The 23,475-nt window shown below is 40.5% G+C and overlaps 1 protein-coding gene across 1 annotated transcript in view; it reads left to right on the top strand.

The window, feature by feature from the left end:
* Positions 1–23,255, top strand: part of arb2a (ARB2 cotranscriptional regulator A) — a 162,440-nt gene extending 139,185 nt beyond the window's left edge. The window contains exon 11 of the mRNA XM_026188413.1: positions 20,814–23,255. Within this exon, the coding sequence (XP_026044198.1) occupies positions 20,814–20,971 (158 nt within the window). The 3' untranslated portion in view covers positions 20,972–23,255. The remainder of the gene's footprint in view (positions 1–20,813) is intronic.
* Positions 23,256–23,475: the final 220 nt, after the last annotated feature.

Raw genomic sequence — 23,475 nt, 5'->3', positions numbered from 1 at the left:
TGTCATCACCAGTGTGTGAATGTGTGTGTGAATGGGTGGATGACTGAATGTAGTGTAAAGCGCTTTGGGGTCCTTAGGGACTAAATAAAGCGCTATACAAATACAGGCCATTTACCATTTACATAGACTTACTCACCACTCAACACACTTTACACATACAACAATTTATTATATGCATATTAACTTCTTCCTCACATTGATGGCCAAGTTGGAATCACCTATTAAGCTAACATGTGAGTGGGAAGAAGCCAGAGTTGTATTGCTATTGTAAACATACTGTTGGAGGGAACAGTGTGGCACAACTGATGTGCACATTTTATTGACAAAACTCGTATCGGGCACGTTGCTTTTGAATTCCTCCTGCCTCTGCAAGCCATTTTGCAACCCGCTTCCACTGCAGCTACTCTTTTCCATGTTATGTGTTTCTTAACCAGTCTCATGTCTGATGTCATGGAGTTTTGATGCTTGTTTCACTTATGTGGAGATGTTATTTGGTACAAGGATGGTGGCTAGAATCCAAAGTGTACTGATTCTATACTGGTTTTAGCTAATTTGTCTGACCCTGTGTGGGAGCAGCATGTGCCCTAGGCACCAACCCAACCAAGCACAATGAGCTACATCTGAAAGTGCAATCATATCCCCTCTCAAATGTTTTCACAGAGGTAGAGAAGGGAAGAAAGATGTATAAGGAGCCAACAGGGTTATGCTCTATAAAAAAAGAGCTGGCAAAAGTTTAAAACACTCTTGGCTTTTATTTTTTCTTTCTTCTTTTTTTTGTTCAAAGAGATTTGATCATGTGAGCATTTGCGCTTAAGCTTATGTATGTTTCTCTGTCTGTGTTTCTGTGGGTATATGATATCCATTGTCTGTGTGATTGTGTGTGTGTTTCTAATCGCAGTGACACACATCTCCTTTATGAGAGGCACATCACACTACAGATGACCCCATTGGATGGCGATGGCCCTTTTAACTACAGCGCCCTGATGCAATCCGCTGTAAATACATTAAACCAAGCTGCAGGAGAGGATGCTGCTTATCTATCCTCTCTGGCTCTTTTTCCATCTCTCTTTACTTCTCTTGCTCTAACTCTATCTTTAGCTCTTACTCACCATCACCTTCTGCTTCCCTCTCTCTCTCATTTGGTTTATAACTGTTTTACTTTTTTTTATCCACTTTCTAAAGTTTCAGGTTTTGCTACTCTTTGAAAACGTGTCTGAAAGTACTACATGCAGATGATTCTTGGTTTATAAATCCACCTATCCAGTTTACCGCTTTTTCTTAATTTTACTGCCTGTTACCACCTTTACCTCATCACAACTCACCATTGCTGGACACAAGTCTCACTCCAAACCTGCTCGCAGGTCAGAGGGAGTGCCAAAGGTGCATTGAGTGACGTGGCACTCTGGCTGACCCCTGGTAGCTTGGCAGGGCTCCCTCCCTAATGAGATTAGCCGGGTAATGCAGACTCTGTGTCTGTTTCTCCTGCTGCCCAGCCCAGCCCACCCTGGGGCTCTTTATTTAGCCACCAGCAGGACAGGGTGTGCCAGCATTTGCAGGTCGAGGGTAGGACAGGACCCCCAAGCCCACTGTCCTCCCTTCCACCCAACATATTTATCTGACCTGCCAAGTCTGTGTTTGTAGCGTCATGATTATGCTGTTGGATTGTTTTTATGTTTTATTGTATTATAGATATTCTGGCTTAGCATTTCACTTATTTTGTGTTTACCTGCACCATCCCTACTCAGGTTCATTTTTCTTTCTATACTTCTTTCTGTCACCGTTTAGCAAATGGTTAAAAGTTCTCTTTAATGGCTGGGCTGTACAGCGCAGGGCAGTGATCAAACAATTTCCTGATCCCTTGAAACACACACACACACACACACACACACACACACACACACACACACACACACACACACACTCTGCCCCGAGCACAGTGACCGAGCAAAGAACTCAGGAACCTTGGCTCTCATGCATGGTGCTGGCTTTGATGAGCGCTTACAGCAGCATAAAGTGCATAGCTGCTCACTGTACCGCCCCAAAGACACAGACTTACACAGTATTACGAAAGCCTTGGCAGCCAAACTCAAACTAGTTAAGTACCTAGGAGGCGAGTTATTTTATCTGTATAACAATAACCCTCTTTGCACCTTCAGCCCGTTTTCCCATTGTTTAGGTGACTCAAAGAGATGTTGTTAGTACCTTTTTAGCAATGAGTAAGTTTGAGTGCCAATTAAACACCTCCAACTTTGTCACCATGAGGGTTTTTATGAGAGGGTCCTTAACAGACAAGGGGCCTCCCATGGCACAGGTGTGCCCCCCTCAGTGCTGGGGTCACGTTTATTCTGGAATGTGTGACAGCTCCAGTGAGTCTGACAGCCCATTCCAGGTGTCCAGGTGTTCTTTCTTTCTCTATGTAATTGCGTGTGCACACACAAACACCGGCTTGGCTGAGGCCCTGGGGCACAGACAGGTTCAAGTTCCACCCAAACAAACATTATGCACAATTTCATTAGATGTGTGTCTATGTGTGTGTGGATGTATGACTATGTACATATGCCTGGCAGAAGAGTGTGTAACCAACGTACTTACACTGGATGCCCTCTACGCTCATCATTTACACTGAAGGATTATGTTACCTAGATATGTCAAAGTCTGCTTTTGTGCCAACAGTCAGCTTGCTCTTTACCTTGTGATTGCTCTTGATCCCACAGACAACAAGTTCTGACATTTGTGTCCTTGCTCCTCTCTGTCCAGCTGAGAACACAGTGGAATAATGGGTTGTCCTGAGCTAAGAGCAACATTTAAAGAGGTGGATTAACTTCAACCCAAAACAGATTCTCTGTTTTTCGGTTGCTTTTTCAAATACATAGGTCAAAACATAAACATAATTGCTGCCCAGTTGAGTGTACAAGTAGCATAGTTAAGCAAAGACCTTGTCCATAGATGGTACGTCACCCACACACGAACTCTTCCTTTGTAGTCAAGTCATTAGTCTGATTTTATGCAAATGGAACATTTTCCTCATCTTCTAAAACTTGTTTATATCTCCATAAGTCCCTGGTATTTCCTGGTATGTCTATAAGCATCATAACTGCTCTGTTACCATCTGGACCTTTGTGTTCCACATTTTATTGGTAAAATAAGGAAACTGGCATTTCTCCCTTTCTCTCCAATTTATACTTAAACTGTCTAGTAGAGTTACAATAATTGTAAACTGTCGCATTTTCCGTTTACTCAGTGATGTTGTCTTTCAGATTTTATCAACAACAGTATTATCATACCCCTTAGATATAGTAGTTCTTGTAAACTGCACTGCACTATAGGATTATATAGTTTACTATTTATAAGGGTCTTGCTCATTTCCCGTCCAGTTTTGTTTTGACAGAGTGCGTGGTATGGTTAAGGAGAATGACCTACGATTATATGAAACAGTGCTCTCCATTTTATGTAGCTCAGTTGCAGTACATTTTACACGAACTGTAGTGCTCTGTGAGATATAAACAACAGAAAGCCCTATGAGTTTGTAAAATACTTTTTATGATTGCAAATTAGTGCTTTAAAAGAAGACTTCCAGTGTGTGGTGTGATATGAGTGATCAGGTTATCTGTGTTTACCATTATCCAGGTGATAGGATACGGTGTCCATTTTAAGTTGCCCTAGGTGGCCCATCAATATCTAAAGGGACAATCCCTAACCATGTGGAGGCGGTTTCTGATCTGTAGCCTAGTAAGATTTGAAGCATCATAACCAAACTAGTAGGGTTTGGTTATGATGCTTCAGACTTTACACACTGTTTCTGTAGTAGAAATCAAAAAAACTCCGTATCGATGTTAAAGGTCCTACCCAGATCTTCAAAATACTTCCTTGCAAATTTTTTCCTGGTCAAAACGAGTAAGGTTTACTTTTTCTGAAAGACTACATATATTTCAACGCTGGAAAGAATGCAATAGAAATCTGACAATTAAAGAGGAAAAGCTGAATTTTAAGGATCTCTGTGTCATTTGGGAGACAGCGCATGAGAGCATGTGAGGATAAAAGTGTCAAAAGGGTAAGAATCAGATAAACAGATTAAAATAGAAAAGACTAAACTATGCAGAGACAATAAAAAAAAGACATTGTAAGTTATACAGAAAACAGAAATGAGCAGCCAGAGAGACAGGAGCATGGAGAGCATCCCTCTGGATGAGGAGATTGGAACATCAGACTGTAGGGTCTCTTATGGGACAGCCATAGACAGAGCACGCTCCCTGCTGCACGCAGGAAGGGGAAGCTTTGCCAGCATGGAAAACACACAAGAGAAGAAGGAGAGATGAGTGAAACAGGGAAAAAATGCATTTCTCCCCAGAGATGAAGTGGGAATTTTCTGCTAGCACAAACACTAGAGACAGTGGAGAAAGAAGAGGGGAGGAAATGGCAGAGAACAATATAAAAGAGAAATGACTGGAGGAAGGAGGAAATGGTGGGAAAATTGATCTAAAGGGTTCTGGCAAAAAGGGGAGAGGCTATACTTTAAAGAAGTACATATACACTGATGTGTAATATAAAAATGTAGTATTAATAGACCATTCATAAAATATATGTCTAGGAATAGAGATGTGGTGATTGTATATGAGTCACAAAATCCTTACAATCCGTACATGACTACAAAAGATGTTTGAAATTGTAATGATAACTGCAAATGTATGATAACACAAAAATGTCAGTTTTACTCTTAAGTTGTTACTAAAAGTTAAAAAGTACATTAAAGGTGATCAAATGAACATTACACTACATTCTATGACTTCATGAATTTCTGACAATATAATATATTCAGTAGTTTTGCCTCTGTATAGTGAAAGGTGTGTTACAGAAGTGTTATAGTAATTGTTAAAGAATTACAGTCAGTTTTTTCATATAGTCATGTTTTCAGAGTCTTAAAAGTAATTGGGCAATTGTGTCACAACCAGTTTCATATCCACACGAGGCCTGTCCCCTTATTGTTCTGTACTGAATTAAACAGAGAAGAAATCTGCAGTTGATTCCAAGTGTTGAACTTTAATTTGGTAGCGGTTCATTGCAACTTTGAACTTGAGGTTCAAAGAGACGGTGACGTAAATGGAGGAAGCCGTCATCCAACCGAAATAAATAAACCTATCAGAGAGACAGCAAGTGTTTCTACATTCTTATAAAGAAGGAATCCAGTGGCAAGCTCAACAAGCTCAAACAGCCTGGAAGATCACATTAGACAACTAAAATGTGTGATCACAGGATTCTTTCTTTGCGTAAGAAAAACCCCTTTGCAACATCTAACCAAGGTAGACGTATCTTTTTTTACAGTTAAGATATGCCTCGGTGAATGGAAATTTAGAGGGTTTGGAGCAAGGTACAAACCACTGGATATACTTGAAAACAAGAAAACCGCATTAGACTGGAAAAAATGTGAAAGAGCCTGCAAGCTCTGGAGGAAAAACAAAACAAAGAAGAACAACATTTCTCATTTTTAATACCAAACTAATAGTGGATTTTTAACATTACATTGTCTTCAGTCATAGGATACTGATCATCTTAAAAAAAATGCGAAAAATACATTGCTGTGGATTAAATTACATAAATATATAAAAAATATTTTAAATGTGCTCAACCTGAAACATTTGCAGAAGAAAAAAAATCAGCCTACACATTAATGCTGCAGTAATATAACACAAAAGACGTTTGCAGAACATTTAATACCTTTAAGTAAATTAGCTAGTAATAGTTTTATGCTTGTACGGTTCTGAATGTAAGACTTTTTCTTGTAGTAGATAGTGTGGTATTATCATAGACTGGTGGGTAACATTACACTGTGGCATCAGGAAGGACATCCAGCATAAAACTCTGCCAAATAAAAAAATGTGTTGCTACCCGCTGTGGTGACCCTGTGTGATAAGGGAGCAGTCGAAAGTAGTATTACTGTAGTACTGATGTAGAGGCCCTAATCATTCCCAGTGTTTTTCAGCTAACAGCATTCTTATTCACTGTAGAAGTATTGTTTTAAGACTTTTAACTGTAAGATGATCCTCACACTTCTTTAGCCTGTAAAGTATGAAGAAAAGTGAAGATGTCCAGGCAGAGTGCAGCAACAGAGACTTTTAGGCAGCAAAAAAACCCAAAGCACAACATGGTATGATATGTTTTATATATGTAAAGGAAGACATCATTAAAGTAACCAAAGTGGCTATGCATTGCACTGCAACTCAGAGCGATTGGGTCTTTAGAAAAGCTCTGATGGGAGGTCAAAGTGTGCAGCTGTGAAATGGAACGTTACTGCTCACCACCACAGCAATGAATACAGAAAGAAACTTTAACAGCTGTAACATATGAGGCTTCTTTTGCAGCGTGCAGAGTGTACATGTCTGTGCTTTTTGCAGAGACGAACATAAGAATGCACGTGCATAAGTATGTGTCTAGGACAGGCAGTTTTTCCCTTTAGGGGGAGAAGAGGACGGAGTTAGGGAAGGATTTAATATGCTACTTTAGCCCTTGGGGCTGTACAGTTGAAAGCCAATGCATGAGGCGTGCAGAATCACACCAGCCTACATTACACAGTGACTGGGGTTGTAGTGGATATGATTAGTTGGGGGTGAGTGAGGTGGGAGGGGGTTGTAAAAAGTGAAATCATATCACTTAGCAGCTGAGTGCAGATAAAGCTGTGTTTGAACTGGGAGGCATAAATTATACATTGTAAACACAGCATTGGGAGACCATGGCTCGTTTAAATTATGGCAGAGGGTAGATTTTCTCCTCTTTCTTCCTTCCCACACTTCTGTCTCTGCCTCTCTCACTCACAGTTTTCTTCCCTTTGCTCTCTGCGTGCAGTCCTGCTGACTTTTCTACCTCATGTTTTTTCTTAAACACCTGCCTTAACAAGCAACTTCATCTTACACCTAATGCATACTCAGTCAAATTATTCAGGCAAGGCATTTTCTTCTGATTTTTCTACTACAAGTTTTGTATTTTTATTTGCTGTTTAAATACAGTTTGAATGTGACCTTTGGTCCTTTGGTTATCGAGAAGAGCATTCCACAGGTCATGGGTGGAAGACAAAACAGTGTAAGCAGCCTAGCGAAGCTCACTGTGATGATCAATGTTCCCCTCTTGCATAGTTCAAGTCGGGCGCCTGTTTTGTTTTTTTTAAAGGTGCCTCTGTACCTTCTGAAAAGTGCAAGGTTATTGATCAGTTTATTCTATTTGTCATTGACTGCTCTGGAACATCTCTCTACTCTAAAGTCAATAGTGGAGGATTGAGAGGGTGAGTGCCTCCCCTGACCTGGCCTCTCTCAATCTCTAACTTTGTCTCATCCACTATTACCCCCCCCCCCCCCCCCACACACACACACACACACACACACACATGTAGAGTGACACCCAAAAAAACACACACACACAAACACAAAATGAATCACTCTCTCTGCCCATTGTACCACACCTCTGATCCCAGCTGCAATTTTGATTAATCTTTAAGTGCCACAAGGTCAGGACAGGATTGTGTGTATATTTGGTGTTGGCTGATGCTGTCAGATAAAGATCTAAAGCTCTGCTGAGGTTGGTGCTCTGTTTCTTTTCTGTGTATGTCTTTGTGTACACAAAGAAAGGGTGTGCACCCACCCTCCCTGTGCCAGGGTGGATGTTGATGTCTCCTGTGAAGGAGATTGTGGCCCGTCTGAAGGAGGGCTCAGTGTTCCTGCCTGGTTCTAGTGGACACTGCTCATGTGTTTGTCAAGTATGAGAATCATTGGGGCATTTTAGACCAGGGCTGTTAAACAGAATACCCAGGTCACAGAAATAATCCCATAAGGTGAGAGAGGATGTGACATCAGTAATACAACAAGCTTTTCTAATTAATATCAACAGCATTATTGGGCTCTAATCTCTCATTACACTCTGATTAAAAGTAATGTAATGTAAATATTAGAAATACCTGCAAGATCCACAGTGAATACACAATTGCACACATTGCTTTATAAATAGTGTGATACAGATGCTATGTTTTGTCTGTTTCTGAAGCATGACAACGCTTTCCCTGCACAAATACATGGATTTCATCAAAATGACTAAGGAGGCTGGATTACATGAAGCAGTGTTCTGGTCTGGTCTGAGTACAGCGTCAAAGTTTTATTGGATGGGTTTTTTATCAGACTTGTATTAAAGTCAATTCCGTGTTGGAATAACATTAATATTCTTAGATACATAATGTGATTCTGTGTCCATTATAAGGTGAGTGGAAGATTTGAATATGTCTAGTATTCCAAGTGTAATCGTGTACTTCTCTATGTCTTTGCCGTTGTGCGTAACCATTAAAGGTTTACTGTGTATATTTCCTTTATTTTGGGGTTATGAATTAGCATAGCTTAGTTCCTCAGTGCTTATCAGTGAGCGTTCGTTTTAGGACTTAGTTGATTTCTGAAGACCAGACTGGGGGCTACAACCCCTCGCGTCTCCACGGAGCGAGAGGAGATAATTATTCTCTTTCTGACTCATACATTTCAATAAAAAATGCATACAGCTGGGACTAGAAGCAGCTTATCAAAAGGTTAACTCTTCCCCACAGTTGTCTGTGTCTGCATAGGGGAGCATTTCTGACGACAGTGGCAGCATCGTCCAATGCTGCCACTTTGTGTTTTCCTGCTGTTTTGTTTGGATGTTTTCAACATTGCTATGACCCGCCAGTGGCCCGGTGCTTTGTTTTCCCAAAGTTAACTTTCAATCAAGAAACAAGCCAGCTGTTGTTTGTGTTGTGTTCTGTACATCATTTCTTAAGCAGCCATCTGAGTGCAGCAAAGTGATTCTGACATGAATACATATGAGTTCTTAGTTATTTTGTGTTATCAACATTCAATGTATCTAATCAAACAGTGACATTACATGCAAACCAGTTTTCCTGTTTTGTTAATTATAGATTTTACACAATTTTTGACAGCCAACATGATGTCAGAGCAGGAACACTTTTCTTGCCAAACATAGTACGTGCAATGCACTGTGTGTAGTATGCATATCATTGTGCTTGATAGCTCTTTAGATCATCTCATTGAGATTCAGAAATCTCTTGCCTTTTCACCTCCACATACACTGTATTCCCACATACACTTCTGTCACTCATTCATTCACACACACATACACATAGACACTTCAGGCCTTATGGGGAAGGAGCGCTGCCTGGGAAAGTGATAGCAAGAGAGAAGAAGCTCTAGAGAGTGAGTTATCTCTTTAGATGTCATTGAGGGGTGCCTCTTTTCTCTCCCTCTCCTTCCCTCTATCATTTTCCTTTTTCTTCCTTTCTGCTTGTCTCCCTCACTCTCTTGTTCCCACTTGCTCTCTCAAATCATGCCTCCAGTGGTATTCAGACAGTCCAAGGACAAACTCGAGATATGCTGGGAGCAATGGACTGTCCGTCAGTTTGTGTTTATACATGTTTGTGTGTGTGTGTGTGTGTATGCGAGAAAGAGAGTAGTTGATGTTGAGTCTTTGAAGCTGTTCTTCCCCTGTCCTAACAGGCTAGAGTTTCGTCCCTTTGCATTTAACCTCACGATGCTACATTCAGGGGTTAAATCCTCACAGGCAGGCATAAAACACTCCCTGGGTTGTGGACACACATAACAAGACATTTCAATATTTAAAATTCACCTAGAGTGCCAAGAGCTGCACAGCTTGCTATTGTCGAGGTCATGCCCTTACATTTCAGAACTGTTATATTTATTTCATTTTATATTTATTGACTTGTCAAGGTGACTGTCATGGAATAAAAAGACCATTTACATAAAAACTGCAACAATTCTGTTTTTGTTTTATTATGTATATTTTTTTAATTATTCCATATCAAAGCTGAACTCCAATGTAATGTGGTAGTTGGCTTGTCTGACTAAGGTTACGTCCACACTAGTCCGGATAGATTTGAAAACGGCGTTTTCGTCTGAAAACGCTCCGCGTCCACACTAGCGTTTTCAGTCGTTTTCACAGAGTCGTGCGTCCACACTGAAACGGATGAAAACGCTTACGTTCCAGTCCTGCGCATGCGCAAAAGCGAGTGAGAATTAAAGAATTTGAAGAAAAGCTATCTGGAGCATGTACAAACTGATTTTCATCTTTTTTAGGGCAGTCAAAATTGAGAGCAATCAAAACAACCGCTGTATAATGCACTCCGCTATCTTTGTTTATTTGGTCACATGACTGCATCACATGACTAAAATACGTCATCGTTTTAGAAAGTCTGCGTTTTCGTGTGTCCAAACTGCGACGGGACAGCTGCATTTTGAAATGTATGCGTTTTCGAGAGTTTTTAAAACGCTAGGTTTTTCCTTGAGGAAAGCGCCGTCTCAGTGTGGACGAGAGGTCAAAACGGAGAGAAAACAATGCATTTTCAAAAGAAAACGCATTAGTGTGGACGTATACTAAAGCACTGTCAAACAGGCCAACCCAGTCTGCGACCCTGAAAAATGCATACAAATAAACACCCACGCCTTCACACAAAGCCAACCAGTTGCATGACCTATTGCCTCATGCCACACACATACTCTCAAAAAATCTCTCCCGGAGACAGACTTCTCTCTCTACGTGTGTGTGACGCGGTAACTCGACGCTCTCAGACAAACAGGGGAAATCCTCTTTGTCTTGCCATGTCCATCACTGGCCATCTCACTATCCCGATTTATGTGGATGTCTGAAAACCCTCCCCCCAGCCTCCCCAGCCAGGCTCCAAGACCAATAGATTTATCCAACACGCTTCCACAAACACATGCACAGGCCCCCTTGGCTCCAGGCATGTTCCCCTGACGCAGGGACACACAGACAGGAAGTTTGAGGAGCGGTTTGTGACAGTTTAGTTCTCTTAGAACACTTCAGGTTTGACCCTCTCTTGACCAGGCGGCTTCCTTCTCCTCCATCTCTCCGTAAACAACCACATCCCTGCAACTAAAAGCGTGCTGGCTCACCAAGTGTAATAACATCATTCATGTTTTGATGTGGGGCGGAACGTTTTAGTGAGCAAGGGAGGCCATGTGGCGAGCGAAAATGTGTGTGCCTTTCCTTTTCTGGGTTTTCTCTGATTGCAGAGATGACAGATCTTTGTCATGAAGAAAAGCAAGTTAACCTGTCACCTTTGCCAGTCTTCTCCACCCACTATTTAGCCACTGTGTGTCTTTAAAACGTGCACACACACATGCACTAACAAAGCACGCACACACGTTTGCACTGATCTTGCTGAGTGTGTGTCAGCTCTATTAGCACATTCCCAGATAGAGCCAGCGTCTTCTTATCTGTGGTGACCCATTAATTACACTTTGTTCCATTAAGTGATCTATTTCAGACCTGCCCCACCCTCAACACCCACTCTCTGCTATCTCCACCTCTGGCCTGCTCCTCCCCCACCTGAACTCTCTGCTCTCTTTTTGTCTAACCCTTCGCAGAATACACACACGCATACATACACACGCACACACTTTTCTCTAAGTGTCGGCAAGCATGGAATCACAAAGTCAAGTGACAAGTACTTCTATGCTTGTGTCGCATGTGTTTGAGGCAAAAACATGAAAAAAGAGGTTCGTAGACAACTCTTGGTTGCAGGATTTCAACGTTGCATTTCTCTCACACTAGACTCTTAGACCAAATTAGAAATCAGTCTAGTGTTCATATGTTCCACAGCAGTTTTCTCACTTTTTTGCCCTCTACTCACTTTATTGATCGCCTTCTCTAACCCAGCTCTGTTTTGTATGTGTGAAAGTTACCAGTATAACTAACTCTTGAGCATACATAAATATGATATATATGCCATATGTCACATGAATGTGAATTTTTGTCTTTGTACATGCCAGTAGGTTTGTATTTTGAGTTGTGTAGTTCTGATATCTATTTTTATATGTATATTCCCACTGCACCTGGGAGATGCTAAATAGAAGTGTTCAGTCAAGTGTTGGTAGAAGGCCACAATGAAAATCTGGCCACAAAATGTGCCTTCAGTTCAGTATGGTTAAGTGGAAATGTAAATTTGGAGCAGCTACACTAGTTGGATCATTTGCACTTCTGAGCATTACATAGAATGATACTGGTAATATACAGTGTCCTATCAAGTATAATCCTGTGCAACATAATTTAAATGTCACAGTTTAAAAGTGTATCTTCCCTGAATAATTGTATTATATAACTTTACTTTACTCTAATGTAAGCTTAAAAGTGTAGATTTATAGTATTAATTATATTTTCCCCACAGCAGGAACTTACTGTCACTTTAAAACAACACAAAGCTCTTTTGTTTGATTCAAGTCTGGTGATACATTTGGACAGGTCATGCTTTTTTTTAACTTCTTTTTTCATTATAAAGTCTGCTGTGATTTTGGCGGTATGGTTTGGACCATCATCATATACTGGAATTTTCTTCTCCTGTCAAGCCTGCGGGGACTGAGTCATCATGTTAGCCAGTATTTTTGTGTATCAGCAGGTATTTATAGTGGCATGGCATCTAAAAACGTAATCTATCCCAACGCCTTTTGCACTCATGCATCCTGATATCATCACACTTACACCTCCATGCTTTCACTGTCAGGGCTATGCATTCACGCCAAACATGTTGGACCCCAACATTGTATTATATAACTTTACTTTACTCTAATGTAAGCTTAAAAGTGTAGATTTATAATATTGTTGGAACCCAACATGTTTGGCCACTTATATTGATCTTGAGCTGGACAAAAAGAATGTACACATTTTCATTAGGCTTATTTTCATCTTCTTTAGCAAAGTTTGTTCTGACAGTTTCTAGCTGATAATAACAACCTTTTTTTTAAAAACATAATCCATATAGTTTTATGTAGTGCAATGCTTTGCACATTGTAAGCTGTCATATGACCCCAGGGGCAAGTCTGATGGTCCATTTTTCATGGCTAAATAGTGTTGGTGTGCTATGGTTGGCATCCCTTGAAGAGGATATCCATAGCAGCTCTGATTAGCGATAGTTAAGTAGTTATGTACCTCTTGATTAATGTTGCTACCGTGTTTTGACTTTTTAATGGCTTGTTTTTCTTTTTCTTTTATGACCACAGATCTTCCTATATCCTTTTTCCATCTGGTACAAGTCTCACAATGAAATTTTAAAATTACTCGAGCAGTTCTTTTCCATGTGGGGGCCTGATGCAAACAAGTACTTAAACTGAGCTCACAGGTTGAAAATTGTTGAATTCATATCTTCATGGAATTTGTCCAATAAGAAATCAAATATGTGTTCAACTTGTGTGTCAGTGATCACAGCTGTATCCAATTTTGTTGTTTTTACTTAATACAGTGTCCCTAAAGGATTTGTTTCTTATTCATAAGGGAGAATACTATTGTTAACTTAATAGCACAGTCATTTAAAAATGCTTGAATTTTAAATTGTTTGGCTTGAAAGTAATAGTGCACAAAGGTTTTGTCATATATGTTTATATATGTATATGTGTCATTGTATATCCCACAAATGATTTGCATCCACAACACAAAGATTATTTCCATTTAAGCAAACTGCTAGTCATGGCAATTGTATCTACAAGGCACTTAATACTTTTTTATTGCCAATATTACCGGCGATGTTGTGAAGAAACAAGGGATTTTTTTGTCGGTGTATCCAATGTAAGCATCAGGTGTAGTGTGATAGAAATATTTATATGATTATGTGGTTGATATAAAGAAAACAAGTGGGAGACTGCTTTACAAAGCATATTGATATATATACTGCAAATTCTCTGCTGCCAGTGTATACTGCTTTTTAGCTGGATAAAGATTATACCATGCATTGCATCAATCTTACACTAGTACTGTTAGTCCCCTTGCTAGATTCTTCTATAGACCTTAGGCAACATGTGTTGTGAATGAGAATTGTATGAAGGTGTGTGCGATCACCATAGCCTTGTATGAATGGGGGTTCTCACACTCAAGGCTGTCTATTCTGAGACCACAGATTCTGAATGCGCCCTGTCTTTCTTACAGGTGCAAAGGGGGCCTCTCTTAGCCCTGTCCTCCTTCAACTCTTTTGTGACTGAGTGATGTGTGTATTTCTAATATCGTAGATGTGTTGGTGTGAGTGTGTGTTTCTCTATGCCTGGTGTTGTCTTGGAAGTGCAAGAGAGGTTTGTGCAGCAGATTTTACTGCAATAAAGTGGACTATAGCTGTTTGTGTATTTATGTGAATGAGGAGTGAATGAAATGTAGCGAAGTAGTAAGTTTGCAGTCTGGCATTTAGCATATTCTCTTGTGCGCATGCTCTAACCCCACTCCATCTTTTCCATCCTGTCTGGCCAAAGTTGCCTGGCCTAACCTACCCTTGGCAAGGCATTGTGTGTGTGTGTGTGTGTGTGTGTGTGTGTGTGTGTGTGTGTGTGTGTGTGTGTGTGTGTGTGTGTGTGTGTGTGTGTGTGTGTGTGTGTGTGTGTGTCCGTGCTTAGTCCCATTTGAGTTGCACATATATGCATGCGTGTAGTGCCTCCACTAATGCACAGTCTTTGTGGGGGCCTCTCTTTTCAGCCATGCTGCTTTTGAGACACGTTGTGCCTGGGCATAGAAACAAAAGCTCTCCATTGCCCCTCAATAGGCCAAAAACAAAACCGTGTCAGGCGAGCTAGCAGCCCCCGAGTGTTTGCCATTTAAGTCCCAACCAATGGTGGCGGAGATGGAACAAAGGGGCCGGACAGGGACGGAGGCCTGCACTGTTTACAGTGTTAATGTCTGGGTGGCACTCCCAACAAGGCCCTTCCATAAACATACATGTGCATGTACACTCGGTCTTTTTCTCTTTTTTTATGTGTGTGTGTGTGTGTGTGTTTATGTCACATATTCACACTGAATCAACAGGTACATATGCAGACCTTATACTATGTTGTAAAATTCACACACAAAAATGGAATTAAACTTGGACATGTCATACGGGCATAAGAAAATTTGTGTATCCAACTGATAATTTTGACATTTTTTTTATTACCCAACTAGGCATTTACAAATTTATACAATTCTTAGTGTTTTAATAATTAGAGAACAGAAGGTTCAGACTATACTGTCAAAACTAGTTCATATATTTTAAATAGCTTTGTCACTGACTCTATACTAATTTTCTTCTTGCTTTGTCACCATAAATAAATTAGCAAGCCAACTCTTCCAAATGGCATGCAAATGATGCCCCCAATTCACATATGTTTAAAGTTTTAAATGTTTTATGATAATTTTGTGGTTCATTAATTTCATTTGTGAATTTAATTGAATGATTTTATTCTACATCTTACCAATTGTTTCTGTAAGAGCTAACTGTTGAGCTAGCTTTTTTCCACATTAAACTTGTAAACTTGAGTGTAGTATTTAGATAGATAGATAGAAAAGGTGCATACAAAATATTGATTAAAGCGACACGCAGATGGCTAAGCACATATTCCAAAATATCTCAACCCTTTTAAGCAGAGATGAGTAAAACAACTGACATTGAGAGGTGCTGTAGAGGCAAAGGATTATTCAGGCTTCGATTTTTACTGAAGAAGAGTCAGGAGAGTCTGACACTGGTATCAAATAGCCTGCACAGTCCTTGGACCAGGGTTATCTTGTAAATACTCTGCTCCAAGTCCATAAAAGCAAGGGTCCTTTATGACGGCCAAGGCCACTCATTCACATTAAAATAAAAAAAGCACTCAGTGCAATCTCAGTGTCTCTGTAGGGAGGAAACATAACAGGCTGGAGGGATTAACAAAATGAGAAGTAAGTAATAAAAAAATACAGAATTTCACCGTCTTTTGTGCAGTCTTTGTTGTCACAAGTTCCACTCTCCATATGAACTACTTGAATTCAAAGTAGCTTATGTGTGGTCATGATTTCAACCAGTTAATGTGATATCCTCTGCTCACTGTGTTTTCACTCGGTTTTGTTTCTCTATGTCTCTCTTCTGTTTGCATTTTATTCTAAGTAAATACAGAGCCCCCTCAGCGGCCCCTGTAGGTACTGATTCAGGTTTCTCATCTCTGGATGTGTAATGAGTTCTGCCTTGTTTTTGTCTAACAACAACACACAATAATAAGCAAAGTAATTAAAAGCAGTATGAGAGAGACGGGGGCTGGGCAGACCCCACTTACCAACAAGCATTAAAAATGAATTTAAGTCAAGAAGCAACAGTGGTATTACTGATTTGATGAAATGAGTTCTGTTTTTTAGTATTTTTGTCTTGATGTATTTATGGCTGTTTCTGCTCCGATCAAGCTGATTTTTATTTGAAGACACACAGTGTAGAAAAAGTCTGATTATTCCTGGGTTTGTTGTCTTCATCCTAAATGGAGATCAGGGAATAGTGGCAGGGAATGGGTGGGAGAGTAAAATTTAATTTAATACATTTTTTGACTGAAAACATAGTCTTCATGTTTTGTTACAGAGGACGGAGCTGCTCTGGTGGTGTTGCAGACCACCTGTCACCTGCCCGGGCTCTCTTTGACCTCGTCTCCTGTGGCAACATGTCACACCCCCTTTACAGACAGCCATGTGGGACGAAATGACATTCTTGACCTTTAGGCATGTTGGCAAGCAAAGTGACAACAAGCATAGCTGACTGTATGTCAGTTATGTGCACTGCATGTGGACAACCAGACACACGCAAACACACAGTGCCTGCGCACGTAGTCTCGGAAGATCATCTAATATCAGAGAGCGTCAGGGACAGAAATCCGATCGTCTGACAACCAGGATACAGATAGCGATTCTCCTCCGCTGATCCATGCAACAGATAGTTTCCACAAACAGCTGCCTGACTAAGGTTACAACCAACCCAGGCCCGCACCACAGTGCACTGCTCTACCTCACATCGAGATAAAACAAAAGCTTAGGTTACCGTCAATAGGAAATTGATAAGATAATACACTGTTTGTGGGGGGGTTTTTTGTTTTTTTTGATGAAAACGTTGACAAGAGGAAATGAGAAAATGTTTGCTTCAGCGTGAAATAATATCATGTATATTAGTCTTGTTAGGTTTTCTGTTTTTTAAAAATATTTTCTTCCGTGATTATATCGTTGTTCATCTCCTTTTTTTAATTGAAGCTCATTAAATGTTTAACCCAAATGTCAGCATATTTGATTAAGCAGTCATAATTGTTTAAAGAAATTCAATTCTCACAAAGAAAAGTATCATCACTTTACATTCCCCCTGCCTCAAAGTACTCTTAATAATTTGAATATGGATTTATATTATAAGTGAGGCAAAGAGATATGCCCCCTTCACATCAGTGTAATTACGAATCACAAAAAAAAAAGAGTTTGATTCAAATAAAATAGGCCATTTGTACACAAGCAATTAACTGCTGCGGCTTTAAATAATGTAGCCCAGATGGAACCTAATTATAGTCGGCATGCTTTGATTTGCACTTCCTGTTGGAGTATCACTCGGGGCGTCACTTTGGCTTTTCAGTCACCTAGCGTTTGTTTTGAAATTTGTGACAATCAGAGCCGATTACCATTTGTAACAGCATGCAGCATTTGGTACGCAGGGAAGAAAGCATGGCCCATAGCTATGGAGGAATTTCCTTGTTTTCAGCTCAAAAATCTCCTCCTCTGTTCCCTTACCTCACTGCACACAAATGATAACAACTGTGTGCGTGAGTATACGTGTGTGTTTGTGCCCGCATGTGTGTATGTGTGTGTTCCATCCATGAGTAGACACTTACAATTGATGAATGTGTTTATGTGTGTGTGGCAGCATCTTGTAGCAGCGCAGAGTCAGAGGGAGATCAAACAGTCAGTCAATTACCTTGAGAGGGCTCCAGTGGCTGTGACAGAGAAGAGGAGGCCAAATATCCAGGATCAAATACTCTTCTCTGTCTGTCACATAATGAGGCAGCTTCACCAGGCTCAAACAACACACACAAAATGGTCAAACACAGGGCACTGGTCAGGCACTACATTGAAACTGCTCCATGACTGGAGCACGGAGCACATAAGGGAGCTCTCAGCACAGGACATGTTTCTGTACCGGCTCTTTGCTGCCTTACAGTGAAACAGGGAAACAGTGAAACATTGTCGTGTGTATGCGTTGCCTTACCTGTAGGTCATCATTACGTGCAATATTAATCTAAGTTTGTTTGTTTTTTCCTCCAGTGTAATTATAAACACTGTTAAAACTAAAGACAATTTTCTGTATTCCCCGTGACGATACCCAGTGTCGTGGAGCTCGACAGCATCATTATTGAAACGGCAATGAATGAAACCGTTATTGCATTTAAAACAAACTTTATTAGGCTAATGTCATTACTGTAAACTTGTTAAAATCTGTACATGCAACTTAATTGTTTCACAAGTACGAAACAGCTACACAGTGTACTTTAGTTTAAATACAGGATACAAGTTACAGTTAAAAAGGGTGAGCTCTTTGTCCATTGTACGCTGTTTTGCCAATACATAAAATCACTTCTTCATAAAGGAAAAAAAACAGTCTGCTTATCAGCTAATTGGCTGTTTATGGGTTTCCTTTACCCACAAGATACAGCCAGATGACACCATCGATTTCCACAGTTTTTAAAAGATATTACTTTGATTTGTGGTGTAGCTGACATAACTCTCGCTTGTCTTCTTCTTCTCCCTCTGTCTCTGCCTCTCTTCGCCTGGTCACTGGGGTTCCTCCTCTAAATCAGTGGTCACATCTCAGCTATGACAACATCCATTAGGTTCAACACGCTTTGGCTATTAAAGGAGGAATGGATGGAAGTTTTAAAGGCCTGTTTAAGTCTACATGAGAGTGGGTTTATATCTGTGTGTGTGTGCGAAGGTTGTCTGGGGGAGAGGATTTTATTTCAAAGCTTCTACCATATAGAAGGGGTGGAGCTTAACGCCAGAGTCACTGAAGGGCCACGGGCTTATTTGCATATCGGCACAGAGACACCCCCCTGGTGACCCTGAACTGCGATGGGATAGGGTGGAGACGCTGGCGGAATTCTGGAGTTCACCGCTAGTTCAAGATGAACTGGAAAGTGCTGCGGCATTGATCGCTTCTGCAGAAAAAAGAAAAGAGACAAAACAGAAGTAAAAATACAAGTGAGAGAGAGAACAATGAGACAGGGAGAATAGAAGAGGTGGAATAAAAAGATCACAGTGCCTCAAATTGGATATAAATGATAGATTAGAGGTGTGAGAGGGCTGTGTCTTTGTTTCCAGGGATAGGTGTTATGATGAGCCCTACACAGGTAGTGGAGTCACCGGGAGTGCTGGGTTATTGACTACCATGATTGCCAGGCCAGTAAATTTGACCCAAGGCACTGACTGCCATCTGCTTGCTATATAGCGTGCAGTGCAAACCCCTGTCTCAGAATGATCGAGAACCCCCTTATATACTCGTACGCGCAAATTACACACACACAAACATACCACTGGTACCTGGAACCCAAATTCCCTCTCAGCCCAAAACCCTATACCTGCTTACAATCATACACATAAACACACACACATGCACACACACCATCTCCATTAATGCTTCCAGGCAAGGGTCAATCTAATAAACATGGGGTCAGTGCAGTGGTCATCAGAGGGCTGTCTATGGTGTGAGAGCCTTTAAGTTGCTTCCTAATTGTATCCCGGCGGCCTTCTAGTCTAGCTTTTTATAGCTGATACGATGTGCACTGTGGGGAGAGGAGGAAGCCAGGATGGAAAGTGAAAGGCACTGAGAAAAGGAACCGAGGTAAAAAGGTATGTCTGTATATTGTAGAGATTCGATTCATTGAGAAGGGCTGTGGTTATCGACTTTTCTCTCCTGGGACCGTCTTTTTTTTTTTCAAGCAGCTCTAAATCATTAACTGCTTTTTGTTTTTTAAATGCTCCCAGGAAAATTACAGGAAGTCATTGTAATATTGTTTCGAACAAATGTAAGTCCCTAAGAAGAAAAGGCTGCAGATGCAGAGGTGAAAATAAAGATTCACAAAAGAAAGCTCATTACAGCCACTCTTGATTTCCTCCATTCCTCTGTGTGCAAACATGTCTGAGATCCATCTATCAAAGTATGAAACCCTTAGTTTTATCTAATAACAGGCATCGGGTGAACTGCAGGACACCATTTTTCAGGTTCAGTTGCAGTCAGACGCTAACGAGAGGTGGCACAAACAAACCATTCCGTGTTACAACTAACTTGTTAGTTCTAGCTCAACTGGATGGCACAGCCAAGGTGTTCTGCCATCCAGTTGAGCTATCAAACTAAAAGGCTGGGCTGTGACACCCAAACCCTAAGGAACCTGACGCGCATGTACCAGATTTCAAGCTCCAGCGTGACCCCAACTTGGGAACTTGCTAACCTGGAGAAGGTCAGAGGGAAACCCTGCACTTCTGCCTCCCCCCGTCACTGCCAGACCACCTGATATGTTCACTAGTTATCGCTCTCCAACTTCTGTCTGGCCTTTTCTCAATTAGTCCTTTGGAACGAATGACTACCGCTCCACTGGTTTCACTTAGTGCACCCATTGTGTATATATCTAGTTTTGTTGGAAGGACCTCTTTCCATCTCCTTGGTTGTGCAGCGCTGTTGATTATCAGGTATCCGCTTGAATAACATATTAAGGCTATCCCATTGGGCTAACAGGTCATAGGCTGCCATCGTTCTCACACATAAGGGTTTAGGTCTTCACGGAGCATTGTGGGAGTTTGCGAATCTTACGAGACTAAAAATCTTATGTAATAGTGTCCGTTTCTTTTCACTTATTACGTTGCCATGGTGAGTATATAGAATGCAGAGCTTTAATTTAAATTATATTAGCACTGATCATGTGTTTCCTTTCATATAACATTACAGTCAGTAAATATCTTGGTATGCACTTGTGCTTATCTTTTCCACGCAGGCACAGAGAGGCATGAGCTGACTTCCTGGATGAGCTTCGACTCTATCTTCAGGTTCTTCAGTGAGTTCCATGCAAAAGAAGGCGAGGAGGCAGAGGAGACCTCCAACTCTGTTACCACACGCAGTGGCTCCCACAAAAACAAGCACCAAGATTTGTAGAGAACCATCAACAGTGACTCGAAACAAGAGGAGATTTGGGGAGGGCGCAGAGGTTAAAGTGCAGAAAAGGTCCTCTGATATTTTTTTTTATTTTCTCTCTCTTCCTCTGTAACCTCCTACCAGATTTCCTTCCCCACTGTTTTCCCCGAGTGTCATTTCTTCCTCCCAGCCCTTCCTGACTCTGCACACGCATAGCCTTCTTGTTGTAAGAGACAAGAGTACAGGGTCACTGTGTATACATCACAATAACGTTTTGCATTACTTCTGGTTGAGTGCAACTGTCAAAGCAATATGGGCCTGAGTGTTAGCGCTTCCCGTGGGCTGTGGCCTGGCTGCGGGTACGGGCCACAGCAGCAGAGATTAAGGTTGACAGGCGCTGTGCACAATGCGCTGTGGTGCACCTCTAATTGTCCTGACATCAGCCTGAACTGAGCTAATGCCCCGCCTGCCCTCCAGTCTGCACCGCTCAGTCTCCTCTCCATCATCCCCCCCGGTCCTAAAGCCTGGACCACTCACCCTGAAATTAGCTCATGCCGTGTGGTACATTGTGGTAAGTTTGGTATCATTTCCTGTACCGACCGCAAGTATTTTTTTTAATAAGAGTGAATACTCTTAACTCTTTTGTTTAACAGCAGTTGTTTTGATTGCTTCATGATTATTGTTTGACTCATTCACACACACATAATCAAAAAAAACTTTTAAACCTCATTTTTCTCATTCAGATTTGTGAGTGTGATTCTAAGCTGTTTGTTTTTTCTTTTCTTTTTTTTTTTTGGAATTGCAGTTATTATAATAAGAAAGACTTTTCGTAATTTCTGAAATTTGAAGGCAGTGTCTCATACAGACACTATGACTATGATTTTATTTTTTAATATTAAGCCAATATTTTCTCAGCGCATGTAAGTGAGTAAGTGTTTACTTTAGTGTATCTATGAGTTTGATTTGCAAAAGTGTGGAGAGCTTATTTCTCTGGTTATTATAAATATATATACTTTTTCCTTTTTCTCCAGTTTGATATCCTTGAAATTGATGTCTGTGGCTGATTGGATGTGATGAAACAAATAAAACAAACACAACCTGTTCTGAATATGGAAAATTCAGGACACTGAGCATATTTAAAATCATTTAAAGTCAGGCATCAAAATGGGTTCGTGAGATATCTCATTTTAACGGGAGCCAGAAGTCAGCTCACAACACTCATAAAGCCTCAATATATTGCCTTACACATGTCATGAAATCCAAGATTTCAATATTATTCTAAGCCGGAATGATATTTCCTTAGATGTTGGAGAAATGTAACATATCAGTTTTTTTCCTCGCACCAAAGTACTCTTCTTGTGTACTTAGAAGTGACAAAGTCAGCTCCCTGCTCAGCTGCACATAATCTGACTGCGTGTCTTAAACATGATCTTTTTTTCCATAAAGCTGGTATGTTTTATAAAGCACTCAAGGCTTAATGGAGTGCATTTCTAATGTGTCATGGCATTAGTAAACCCCCAAATTGCATACTAAATCATATGATACCTTAGACACACATTCTCAAACATTCCTACCCTTTTCTATCCTTTTTTAAAACAGTTTCCATTGTTAAACTTCCGCACTGAACACTGAAATCCTGCCTTTTCTGCCCACTGTGTGTATGGTTGAAGGCTTTTGTGGATTATCTTTCTGCTGTAATGAGACAAGTGCGGCTGATGGTTGCAGGCCTAATTTCCTTTTAATTTGATTTAGATCTCTCCAGGTTTCAGCAAAAGAAGTTGGCTTATTATTTGATTTGATGAGTTTCATTTCAAGATGTCTTTGCTCATCTTTCTCCTTTTCAACTATGATCAGTTCATTTTTCACTCTACAATTTGTATATTGTTGCCTTAGGAATAAACAAGATTCTGCTCACTGTTTTTTTTTTTAATAATATCCAGCAAGCCATATGTGAAGGGAACTAAAGATGTAAGAGCAGCCTAAATCCAAAGCACAGTTTGGAAATAAAAGGGGAATATTTTCGCCAATTGTTCTTGAAGTCATTATTTTTTGCAGATGGTTTATTATTTGTTGCATTGGATTGAGAAACACGCCTATTTTGTTTAATCACAGCACAAGCTTTTTGGTTTTATGAAACTGAAAGTTTCCTGCCAGGTTTCTTTTTTTTTTTCTTGTTTTCTGAAATAGTTTCATTCGCTTTTGATCCATTTCAGTTTTGAAGGTCTTAATTATTTTCGACGCTTCTGCAGCACAGCAATTACTGTACTTTTACATGATTTCATTGTTGTAATAACCAATTAAAACAAAGCAAATAAACTTTAAATCTTGATTTTTAAACCGTGTGCTTCTCCTTTTTTCCTTTTCTCATTTTTCTTCTTCTTTGTTTTCTTGGAATGGACGCGCTAATCGTCCTGACTTTTTCACGGCTGGTATTGCGCACGTTACTTATTTAGAAAACCATAAGGAAAACTCCACAACGCAGACAGGCCACGACAGCTGTGAACGCGTCAAGTGATCGAGGAAAA

Source organism: Astatotilapia calliptera, chromosome 12, assembly GCF_900246225.1.
Source record: "Astatotilapia calliptera chromosome 12, fAstCal1.2, whole genome shotgun sequence".
NCBI lineage: Eukaryota > Metazoa > Chordata > Actinopteri > Cichliformes > Cichlidae > Astatotilapia > Astatotilapia calliptera.
The sequence above is the reverse complement of the archived record's forward strand: the minus strand, read 5'-3'. Positions and strand labels throughout refer to the sequence as shown.